Source organism: Archocentrus centrarchus, chromosome 1 (assembly GCF_007364275.1).
Source record: "Archocentrus centrarchus isolate MPI-CPG fArcCen1 chromosome 1, fArcCen1, whole genome shotgun sequence".
NCBI classification, from domain to species: domain Eukaryota; kingdom Metazoa; phylum Chordata; class Actinopteri; order Cichliformes; family Cichlidae; genus Archocentrus; species Archocentrus centrarchus.
In genome coordinates, this window is record NC_044346.1 from 38226872 (window position 1) to 38239741 (window position 12870).

The following is a 12870-nucleotide window of genomic DNA, read 5'->3' on the forward strand; positions in this document are numbered from 1 at the left end:
GCTCTTTGTGTCCATGTTTTCATTTTCTCAGATGAACAAACATCTGTCACACTGTTTTCAGTGCTTTGATGCACAGGCCTCAAATCAAACTTAACTTTAAACACGTTTTGTTGCTGTTCAATTATTGGGTATATTTACTTGGTAAAATATACACTGCAGAAGTGTAGGGTCTGACAGGTCCAAGGGTTTCATCCTGATACCTGATGGCAGTCAGGGTGTCATTGCCTGTAGAGGTCTGTGTGTCCCTCCATGGATATGCCTCCCAGACCATCAGTGACCCACCATCAAACCCGTCATGCTGAACGATGTTACAGGCAGCATAACGTTCTCCACAGCTTCTCCAGACCCTTTCAGGTCTGTCACATGTGCTCAGGGTGAAGCTGCTCGCATCTGTGTAAAGCACGGGGCGCCAGTGGTGGACCTGCTAATTCTGGTATTCTATGGCAAACGCCGATCAGGATCCACGGTGCCGGGCCGTGAGCACAGGGTCCACTAGAGGGCGTCAGGCCCTCAGGCCACCCTCATGAAGTCTGTTTCAGATTGTTTGTTCAGAGACATTCACACCAGTGGCTGCTGGAGGTCATTCTGTAGCTCTGCAGTGCTCATTCTGTTCCTCCTTGCACAAAGGAGCAGATCCAGGTCCTGCTGATGGGTTACGGACCTTCTACGGCCCTGTCCAGCTCTCCTACAGTGACTGTCTGTCTCCTGGAATCTCCTCCATGGTCTGAGACTGTGCTGGGAGACGCATCCTGGAGGAGCTGGACTACCTGTACAACCTCTGCAGGGCCCAGGTATGGCCTCATCTAAACTAGTGAAAAAAATAGTCAGTGTCCTCCACCAATAAAACCATTCCTATTTGTGGGGGGTGTCTCATTGTTACCCCTCTAATGAATCTGTGGGTAATTTCATGAAGACCAAAGCAGCTGAAACTGATTAACGACCCCCTCTGATACGTACTGATCACATCAATATCACAGAGGTTTAATTAACTTGATGCTGAACTCAGTGTATATTTTATACTTTTCATGCAAGTGACACTAGGCTAACAGGTTTAATGATTACAGTCAAACATCAATAGTTAAATTAAAAAACACAAAATTATTTTTGCTTACTGTTTCAAGTGCATTAACTTAATTCTTAACTATAGACCTTAATTATAACAAAGATAAATTTTGGCAATTACTAATTAAAAGTATTATATATGCCTATATAAATAACAGAGCGAACTCTCAGAGTTTAACTGCAGGTTTGGAGTGAAGCACTAACACATATAGTTCAGCCCTTCCTCCCCATCCAAATCATTTTCACTCCTTTACTTGGTTTAATGAATAGATTTTTAAAAAACTTATATAAATGCTTCTTGTTGCTGGAGCGCTTTTGTAATGTGCTCGTGCAGTGTATCTTTGTGTCCACTAGAGGTCGGTATACGCACAAAGATGGTTTCTCCCGTTAACCTCTAAACGCTTCTGCAGTCTTTGGTAAGTAAAGGTGATGTTTATGTGTCACCCCGTGACGGGCATATTTATTGATTTATTTTCCTCACCGTGTTTCCCCACCTGTCACGTGGCAGTGTTGTTAGGATCTGGTCTGAATATGGTTCCAGCCTCGGACCGGGGTATTTCCAGGACTTTTTGAAAAGGCTGGCACAGGTGGGAGCAAGAACCGCACAAGACAGTGCAGGAAGACAGTGACAGAGAAAAACTAAACAGGATGTAGTCATAAGTATGAGGACGTTGAAGAGATGGTGCAGAAAGCTGCATCTGCTCAGAAGGAAAAAAACACACAAACTGGACAGATGTGTGCAGTACAGAGGGGACGTGTAGAACCACAACACACAATAAGACAGCTGATCAAGTTGTTTCATCTCCCCAAAGCATTTAGTAGAGGGTGCAGCAGCTGTGGCAGAGGTTTGAAATGACAAGTTTAATCTCAAAACACTATTTCGACTTTTTTCTCCTAATTTTGACTTTTTTTCCCCCCAAAACGCACCATTTAATTTTTTTCTTAATGCGGCCCTAAAACGCCTGCGTACTGATGACGTCACAGAAAATTGTGAAGTCGTACAAACACGAGGCACAAGGAAACAAGGAATCAAGGCCATAACGGACAGTGGACTGAACCATTATGAAGCATAAGGGGGGGTCGAATTCAGAGCTTAAAAATTCATTGTATTACATCTATTGCACATCTAATGCACTTAGTATTAGAGCTATTAGTGGATATTATTATAATACTCAATATTATCCATTTATCATGACTCAATAAGTTGGATGTCACCATTTTTTCAGAGCAGAGGGGTCGGCTCTTTTTAGTTTCTTCTGACACTTTTATGACTTTTATGCACATCAAATGTGGGTTGTTTTCTGAATATGTGAGGTAGATGTTCGGTCCCATTTAAAGCGGAACACCTGGGGGGGGGGGGGGGGGGGGGGGGGGGGGGGGCAGAGGACGTTTACAGAAAATATGAAACTGGCGCAGAAAACACTGCGTAAGATTTTCAGATCATGTCCATCCTGCATGAAAAATGGCTGCACATGAGTTTAAACACTTATTATCATTATATTTATTAATGTAGACAAGAGGGGTGCTTAAGACAATAAAGATCTTCTAAAGTAGAAATACTCATGAATAATCACATAATTTAAATCACTGGATCTTAATTATTGATTCATTAATTTGTGTCTCACTTTAATGTCTCAGGCCGAGCTTCTATTCTGCTGGTAGCTTTGTTTATATTAGCACAGCTTCATATGTTGACAAATTTAGATTTTATAATTAGCAAAATATAAATAAAAGCTTTATCATAAATGATAAGCAGTACAAATGACAGTATTTACAGCTACAATTTAGAAGAAACGAATACATATTTTACTTCTCAAAGTAGAAAGCAGCATCGAGAAAGTAGAAACAGAATTAAATGCTCTAAGTTACATTCAAACACTTTTTTTCACTGTTCCACTTCCTGTTAGAAGCTTCCTGAGTGAAAAGTTTGGTCCCCTGTAAGCGCTGACTGCTGATACGAGGTGAATATTTATTCCTGTGTGTTTGCGGCTGTGAGCGCTCCTCCTGCAGACGGCACTGAGCTCCATTCACTCTCTGCTGCAGAGACCTGCGCTGCTGAAGCACGACTGTGGCACTCAGCGCCGGTGCTACCTAGTCACGACCTTTAAATGATGACAAAATCCTGCACCACGGGAAGCTGACGTCACCTCGGTACAGTCACCTCCTCGGTGACGTCACTTGACAGAAGCCGGGTGACAGCAGCGACATCAGCCGGAGATTTAATGCCATCTGCTGGACGGACTCAGCCACTCACCCAGCATCATTACGTCATCCGGGAGAAACCGGTGCCAGCTCCGTGTCGGTGAAGCCTGGGAGTCCGGCCCGGAATGCAAAATGAGGGGGGGGGGGGAGCAAACAGATCTCTGCCTCTGAATTTTCCACATGGGTAATAGGTCATTAATAGGTCATATCTATAGGTGATGAGACAGAGAATGAAGCAACAACTGTTTTGGTCAGATTTCTACTTTTTCCAATCAAAAAGTCATTTTTGCATTTATGACTTTTGGACATTTTTATGGGAATTTTGAAAGATTTTCTAAAGACTAGTGAATTAATTCCAAAAATTATGCGCAGATTAATTGATAATCAAAATAATCCATTAATCAATTAATTATTTTGTGCCATTACCTTCCACCAACTCATGACTTCTTTTAAAGGTACACTCTGTCATTTTTTGAGTTTATTTAGAAAAGGGAATATTGTACTTGGAAATATACACTGATTATCCACTAAAATTTGCAGACATCATGCCTTTGATCCATGCTTTGGTCACCACTCAGTTGGATTATTGCAAATTCACGCTGGTGTCAGTGCTCCTCTCTCACTCGCCTCCAAGTGGTGCAAAATGCAGCTGCTCGTCTTTTAACTGGCACAAGAAAATATGAGCTTTTCTCACCAGATTTAGCTTCCCTTCAGTGGCTTCCAATCCATTTTACAATCCATTATAAAGTTCATGTATTGGTTTTGGTCTTCTGATCAGCTGCTCTGACTGTACCTTAGACCAGGTGTAAGCTCCCAGGACATCGAGCTTTTGCTGTGATGGGGCACAAATGTCAGAACGATCCTGACTCATTGTCTTCTACTGGACTCACTTCATAAAGTTTTACAGCCTCTTCCAGAGTAAATGTGGACACGTATTGACAGCTGAGGTAAACAGAGGACGGACAGCCTCACTACAGATGAACAGCAGTCAGAGTTGTTTGTCCTACAGTGGCCACCGTAACTAAGATTACACTTTTCAACTGGTAGGGGTAAGAAAACAGAACTCACTTGACTTCCTTCTCCAATCTACCAACATCTGGTGGTAAGATTTTACACAATGTAACTTAAAAGAACCACATATTTTTCAGTTGGTGGTTGTTCTTTGAAGAACCAGAGCACTTTGTAAAGAACCTTTAAATAGAATATTATTATGGGAGCAAGCTGAGCTGGCTAATTAAGCATAGAGGCTAACAGGTTTGCAGTGATGATGATGAGCATACAGTGGGCAAATAGTTAAAAAAGAAGAACTAATGTTTTAAAACACAAAACTCTGTAGTTAGTGTTGTAGGCAATTATTGATCAAACACACACACACACACACACACACACACACACACACACACACACACACACACACACACACACACACACACACACACACACACACACACACACACACAGCACTGCACTTTCCAAAGACTGTGGTGTTGATTCTGCAGTTAACAATGGTATGTGGAAAAGAATAAAAAGTAGAAACTATGTTTAGCGAAGTAAGACAACATTTTGCAAAAGTTAATTAAAACTTATCTGAGTACGAAAAACAAAAAATTATGAGGTTAATAAAATAAAATGTGCACTTATGAAAAATGAAACTAACTAAAACACTGTTGCATACTTACAAAACAAAGTAAAAAAAAATAAAAATATACAGGGAATGTGTTTAGTTTTATTCTTTAGTCGTTTTGGCCAAATTAATTCAATTCAATTCAACTTTATTTATATACTGCCAAATCACAACAACAGTCACCTCAAGGTACTTGATATTGTAAGGAAGTGCCTTGAGGAAGGAAGTCTTTACCTTACAATATAAAGCACCTTGAAGTGACTGTACTGACTGAATTGAATTGAATTGTAGGTAAAGCGGGAGGGAGGAGGCCCCGGGGTAGACCCAGGACACGCTGGAGAGATTATATCTCTCGGCTGGCCTGGGAATTCCTTGGGGTCCCTCCGGATGAGCTGGTATAGGTGGCTGGGAAGAGGGAAGCCTGGGCTTCTCTGCTTAGGCTGCTGCCCCCGCAACCCGGACCTGGATAAGCGGAAGAGAATAGATGGATGTAGGTAAAAACCTACAGTAATTAAAGAGAAAACCCAACAATCAGACGACCCCCTATGAGCAGCACTTGGTGACAGTGAGAAGGAAAAACTCCCTTTTAACAGGAAGAAACCTCCAGCAGAACCAGGCTCAGGGAGGGGGGGTCATCTGCTGTGACTGGTTGGGGGTGAGGAGGGAGAGAGACAGAGATTAAATGCAGAGTGGGGTATAAACAGAGTGAAGAAGAAACACTCATCATGGTGCATCTTGGGAACCCCCCAGCAGCCTAGGCCTATAGCAGCATAACTAAGGGAGGGTTCAGGGTCACCTGATCCAGCCCTAACTATAAGCTTGATCATAAAGGAAAGTTTTAAGCCTAATCTTAAAAATAGAGAGGGTGTCTGTCTCCTGAATCCAAGCTGGGAGCTGGTTCCACAGAAGAGGCGCCTGAAAGCTGAAGGCTCTGCCTCCCATTCTACTCTTAAGTATCCTAGGAACCACAAGTAAGCCAGCAGTCTGAGAGCGAAGTGCTCTGTTGGGGTGATATGGTACTATGAGGTCTTTGAGATAAGATGGGGCCTGATTATTCAAGACCTTGCAGGTGAGGAGAAGGATTTTAAATTCTATTCTAGATTTAACAGGGAGCCAATGAAGAGAAGCCAATATGGGAGAAATCTGCTCTCTCTTTCTAGTCCCTGTCAGTACTCTAGCTGCAGCATTTTGGATCAGCTGAAGGCTTTTCAGGGAGCTTTTAGGACAGCCTGATAATAATGAATTACAATAGTCCAGCCTAGAAGTGGGCTTCATAGATAATTGGCAAAGTTTCTGAGGAAAACCTGGTCTTGTTAGGAGAGACGGCATCCATCCCACTTTGGATGGAGCAGCTCTCATTTCTAGAAATATGGCCAAATTTATTAACCCTAAAACCTGACTACCCAGGGTTGAGACCAGGAAGCAGAGCTGCAGTCTTACACGCCTCTCTGCAGCTTCTCTCCTCCTGCCATCCCCCCAAAACCCCATCCCCATAGAGTCGGTGCCTGCTCCCAGACCACCAAAAAACAAAGCTAAAATCAGCAAAAAGCTATTTAAGCATAAAAATTCAAAAACAATAAATAATACAGCTTCATCAACTGCACCAAAGAATAAAGCAATTAAGGAAGGACATATCCTGATCAAAAATGACTCCAAGATTTCTCACAGTGTTACTGGAGGCCAAAGTAATGCCATCCAGAGTAAGTATCTGGTTTGACACCATGTTTCTAAGATTTGTGGGGCAGAGAACAAGAATTTCAGTTTGATCTGAATTTAGAAGCAGGAAATTAGAGGTCATCCAGGCCTTAATGTCTTTAAGACATAAAGTCCTGGATCCCCATTTACATAAACAAAATGACAACTATTTGATAGCTATGATTCAAACCACTGCAGCGTGGTACCTCTGATACCTATGGCATGCTCTAATCTCTGTAGTAAAATATTACTGGCTGCTCAGGATCTGCTGAAGGCCACAGCAACTACAGGGGCCTGGCTAGCTACCGGATTTTCCAGCGGGCTCTCCAATTCACTGAGCCTGGCCTCCAAGACTACAAGCAGGCTACATTTATTACAAGTACCGTTACTACTAAAGGAGGCCAAAGTGTAACTAAACATCTGACACATCGAGCAGGAAAGTGTGTGAGGGACAGGAGAAGCAGCCATGCTAAGTTAGTGAATCCCTAAAGGCATTAAGTGAATACTGTGAAGATAATTTACCGGTGATTCAGCAGAGAGTGTGCTTTGGATAAAGCATGTGAAGATTGCACTGTGAAATATGTTGTTATCTAAAGGTTTGTAATTAAATGAGTTACACAAAACACCGCTGTGTGTAACAGGAACAGGAAGTAATACAATCCCACGGAGAGGGAGCCACCCAAAGCTCTCACTTGATGCTTGTTATTAAACATAACAAGCATGAGAAACAGCTATTCACAGGATTCTTGAGTCTAATATTTATCCTGTATTACCTGTCCTCTACTTATTACATTAAGCACCTTGGGGCAACTGTTGCTTGTTGTGATTTGGTTTTATATAAATAAAGTTGAATTGAATTGTATTGAATGAGTCTTTTATATATATATATATATATATATATATATATATATATATATATATATATATATATATATATATATATATATATATATATATATATATATATATATATAAATAAACACTAATAAAACTGAATTAATGAAACAAAAATGAGAAGAACTAAATTAAAAACTCAATGAAAACTAATCTAAACCATTTAGTCTGCACGCAGTCTTTTACTTTGAAAACTTACTACAATCTATCTGTGGTTCCTGTGTGTGACTCCCCATATGCTCTGTGTAGCCTAATCCAACTTTTGTCAAAAATTAACCCAGTGTAGAGGCAGCGTCTAACCTTTATGGATATGAGAGGTCCTGGGTCCAAATCCTAGACAAGCCCCCAGTTATGTTTAGACTTTTATTTAAAGGTACTTTTTGTAATTACTCTGCAGAATTTAACTAAAAACCTTCACCACCAGGGGGCAGCGTTCTGGCAGTGGGTTTACTGAAATGTTTTGGGATGTTTTCCGCTGATCTATCTATCTATCTATCTATCTATCTATCTATCTATCTATCTATCTATCTATCTATCTATCTATATATATATATATATATATATATATATATATATATATATATATATATTAGGGGTGGGACTTTAACGCGTTAATTTCGATTAATTAATTATGGGGAAATGAACGCATTAAAAATTTTAACGCATTTTAATCGCACTTTGCACCGTGGAACGTTTCTCAGTGCGCGAGTTCCCGGCATACAGATTATATCGACGCACAATGTCCAAATTAGGGGCCGCATCCTGCGAAGGACCCGGCCCACGTCTTTCGCAGCCCACGAACACCACAAAGGCCGGAAGTGAGCGGCTAGCCTTCATATCAGCTGCCGTCACCTCTGCGTAGCTCATGTCGCCTAGCAACCGTGAGTGCGAAGCACAGCTGTGTAAAAACAGCTGTTAAACGGAGAACGAACTTTTTCTCCTTTTTGTGGTTTAATTTTAAGTCTTTAATTCAAAATAAGCTGTTAAAACAAGCATAACACATTTCAACATCAAGGAATACAGCTGAGAGAATGATTAATTTCCAACTATAACAAGTGAGACATTAATGTTGAATAAAACTATCCAGTTATGATGCTTAACTTTAATTTCAGGTGTTTGCTTATCACAGGAGCACTTCCACCCTTCGTTGGTCTGTGTAGTAGACTGGTGGGAAAATAAACAAAATTTTGAAGTTTAAGCTTATGTATATTGATTCATTCATCAACTAAACTTAAATTAATATTTCTCATGTCAAATATTGAAATGCGATTAAAATGCGATTAATTTCGATTAATTAATTACAAAGCTTATAATTAATTCGATTAATTTTTTTAATCGAGTCCCACCCCTAATATATATATATATATATATATATATATATATATATATATATATATATATATATATATATATATATATATATATATATATATATATATATATAAAAATATATTCTTACTCATTGCACCATGAGGCCAAAGGCCAAAATAGCCCAGAGAAATCCCCATTCTTTCTAGAATAACACAACACATGATCTGCATACTATAAGAACATTCACATTGCCTCATCTTGGCATGGCTAACAACAAAATAGGAGAAAGCTTGTTTAAAATAAAGTGGCAGAGAACCCCTTCCCAGCTTCCATTGCCTTAGAGGTAACTTTAAAGAACAGGAAGTAAGTCAGCCTAAAGTCAGCTTCAGGACACACCTTTCAAATGACGTCAAACAAACCTTAGCATGAAATGGTTAAAACAGGTTTTGTGCAGCAGCTGCTTGTGCTTGAATGGATTGATGCAATCTCAGGTCCGAATAAGCTCGTTACCTGCATGATGGAGAGCAGCTCAGGCGTGGATGCTGCTCAGAGAGAACTGAGCTGCTGTCCGTGGTGCTGAAAGCAATCACGCATTAAAACTGGTGATGATTTATTAGAGCTCACAAACATACAACAGCATCAAATATCACATCAAGGAGCCATCGGTGTTAGACACCGACATCATGCTTTGTGCACTCTGAACTTTGCGTGGCTTTAGGATGCGTGTGCGTGTGCGTGAATGTGTAGCCACACCAAAAGCTGCGATGGTCAGGACCCCATTCTCACATGAGTAAGCGCGCCTCCGCAAAAACGGGAGAGGAAGGTGGGCTGCATTCTCATTGACTGAGAGAGAGGGGAAAAGAGAGCGAGAGAGGAGGAGGAGAAGGAGAGAGAGAGAGAGCGAGAGAGGAGGAGGAGGAGGAGAGAGAGAGAGAGAGAGAGAGAGAGAGAGAGAGAGAGAGAGAGAAAAGGGAGAGAGAAGGAGAAACAGCACGGACTCCGCCTATACCAACCCAACATCGAGCTCAAGTCCGACGACGGCGGAGGCACCACAGACCAGCCGAGTGAAGAAGAACCACGGTCCCCCTCTTCAGCTGGACTCAATTCCCGGCTTGAAAAAACGGAGATGGGCTCCCTGTGAATCTGGGCGGTGGAGGGGAGAGGAGGGCAGGCGGGGGGTGGGGGGGTACGACGACCAGACCGTGGTGGTGTTAAAAACACCCATAAAGAAGATAAACAAAAGCACAATCGAGGGTGCCTGCAACCATGAGCGGCTTGCACTATTCACCGGAGCTGCGGCTGCCGCTGCCGCGTTCACTACGCCCGCGGACCATGTCGTGAGGTGTGGCTCGGGAACGCTCCGGGGAACCTGTCAGCCGAAACGACACGCCGAGGAGGAGGACGAGGTGGTGGTGGGGTGGTGGTCGAAAAGATGTCCGCCTCGGTGGGGCCCCAGGGCGGCCTTCGCCCACCCACCGTGCCGCCGTCCATGCCGGATGTGCCGGACCTCAGCCACCTCACCGAGGAGGAGAGGAAGATAATCATGGCAGTGATGGCTCGGCAAAAGGAGGAAGAGGAGAAAGAACAAGCCATGCTAAAGTAAGGGCAACATTTTTCCTTTTCTGTGGAAGCTGTTCTTGTAGCCGAGCTTTCCATTATAACCACCACACTCCATCACACCCAGTAAAGATCAGCCTCTGCGCTTCCTTCATTTTGCACTTGTAGAGGTGTTGGTGTGTTCCCAAACATGCACCCACCAGTATAAAAGCACCCAGAGCTCAGGAGGTGTTTCTAAAAGAATCGTGGTTGCATTAGAAGACCGGATGCTGCTGGAAACAATCGATACATTTTAAACAATTTACGGTCACAGTGAGTGGAGACGGCCCGGGTCAAACGGGTGTAGAAATGGGCTGTGGGGAGGGTGGGGTGTAACAGTGCTGGTGGAGGAGGGAGGGAGTGGGGGGTTAGGGGACGAGGGGATGAATCATAGCATTATCCATCCCTCACCCACTCGTTTTCATCAATGGGGACTGCACCCCATCCCTCGGTTTACACATTCAGCGCTGCTCTGATTTCCCTTTTTACGCACGCGCACAGGCTGGAGAGTGAGCTTTATCAGTGTAGGTTTCTGCGGACAGTGTGTGTGTGTGTGTGTGTGTGTGTGATAGCCTTTATATTAACAGGAACATCAATGACATTATAGCCCACAGGCCCGGAGCGACCCAAGCTGCTTTTATAAGCCCGGCAGAGGGCCGGTGTTGAGGCGGCGTGTAGGACCGTCTATGCTCCCCTCGGCGGAGAGGAGAAGATGGGGTGTGGTTGGCATTCTTAGCAGACCCGAACTGGTTAAGATACAGATTCGAAACGATAGAGAATAATAATAGAATAATGATATAACACTATTATAAACGCTCTACATGTCGATCACATAGCAGTCTGTCGGAGAATACTGAGAAAACCATTTGTGCAAGAATAAGAACAGAGAGTGCTGGTCTGTGGGATGCTAGGTTGTACAGAAGCTTTATGGGAAATGACAGGAGGGGACCACTTTAAATCGAACAAACCCACGATGAGATGCTGGGGAGACATTTGTAATGAGGGCTGGGTGTGTACCAGCTGCCTTTTACCAAAGCTTGGTTGCATTGCAGTTTGATGCATCAGAGGGTTCAACACAAGCAGCCTGAGCTGGGCCTTTACTGCTAACTTACTCTTGGAACATGTGAGGACCCTCCTGGCTCCTGGCTGCTGTTGCAGCATCCTTAAACTCTCAGTCCTGCTCTGATTCTAATGGCTGTTTTCATTTCCTCACTAAAGGGAAGCAGAGTGAGGGCCAGCGTTGGGCCCCCTGAGAGGAAGTGATGTATTTAATGTTCCATGAGGCACAGGCAGCAGGTTCAGTCAATAATGGCTTCATCATCTGGCTAATCATTAACGGGACCAGAACACCATGGCCAAAGGAGTAATGTGATTATTGAGAAATATGCAGGCATTAACTAGTGAGGCAGTCTTTGATATTTACCACTGTATCGCACAAGATTATTATGCGCGGTATAAAAGACAGACACAGGACTGAACTCCCTTTTTATTGAGGGGAAAGTTACCTACATTCTGTTTGTTGATAACATGCAGAAACTGGGCTCCTTTTTTTTGGTCTTATTGGACAGTTCTTGCAGTGGAGAGAGGCAGAACAGCAGAAGGGGAGATGGGGAAGACACGCGGTAAATGTTGATAGGGCGGGACTCGAACCTGCGCTGACCATGTATACCACGTGGGATACATGGTTGTCTGCTCACACCCTGAGCCACCCTGGTGAGCTGCTGAGCTTCTTTTAGTCATTAAACTCAGTGATTCTCAAAGTCCTGCTAGAAACAAGTTTCACCACTTGGTGATCTTCCTAAAGCCTCTTACCAGTTATCTTGAAGTCCCTTTTAAATAAACTTTAATTGTTCAGCTCTTTAATTAGACTGTAATTTCAGTCTTTTTGCCCACCCCCTGGGTTTGCACCTGGCTGGGAACCATGAGCAGCAAGCTGATGGCAGTGCAGTCTGATGGTGTTATAAGGAAGAGCTGAATCATATAGAAAAGAGGAAAGCAGGGACTCGTGTTTTTCTTTTCACAGGGTTTCTATCGAGAATGACTGCCTTTAACTTCAATGTGTGTTGTCTGTACTGGAAACTGGTCCATACTGGTATGAGCGGCTTTAACATTCCATATTAATCACACTTTAAACAAAGGACAGGAGTATATAAGCTCGAGCTTTCGAGCTGAACAGTAGCCGATGACCATTTTCAAGCATGTTGACACAAATGGGGTCAAGAGATTTAAGGATAGTTGCAGTGAAATGAGAATATTGGATTATCTCCATAGTTCAGGGCAGATAGTTACAGTAATTGGATTTTTCTTTCAGAGGAGAAACAAGTTTTCTCGTCACAGTATGATTTAAATCATGAGTTAACAAGCAAAATGTGCATCAAATGTTTCACAGTTGTGCCTCTCTGCTAAATGAAGGAACCAGTTTAATGATGTTGACACCAATCAGTATGTCAGGACAACATCTGCTGTCAGAAAATCAATAGGATTAC

At 42.7% G+C, this 12870-nt stretch overlaps 1 protein-coding gene across 1 annotated transcript in view; it reads left to right on the forward strand.

Moving 5' to 3' along the window:
* Positions 1–10092: 10092 nt before the first annotated feature.
* The window catches only part of rims1b (regulating synaptic membrane exocytosis 1b), an 83746-nt gene continuing 80968 nt past the window's right edge, over positions 10093–12870 (forward strand). Inside the window, exon 1 of the mRNA XM_030753469.1 lies at positions 10093–10387. Within this exon, the coding sequence (XP_030609329.1) occupies positions 10221–10387 (167 nt within the window). The 5' untranslated portion in view covers positions 10093–10220. The remainder of the gene's footprint in view (positions 10388–12870) is intronic.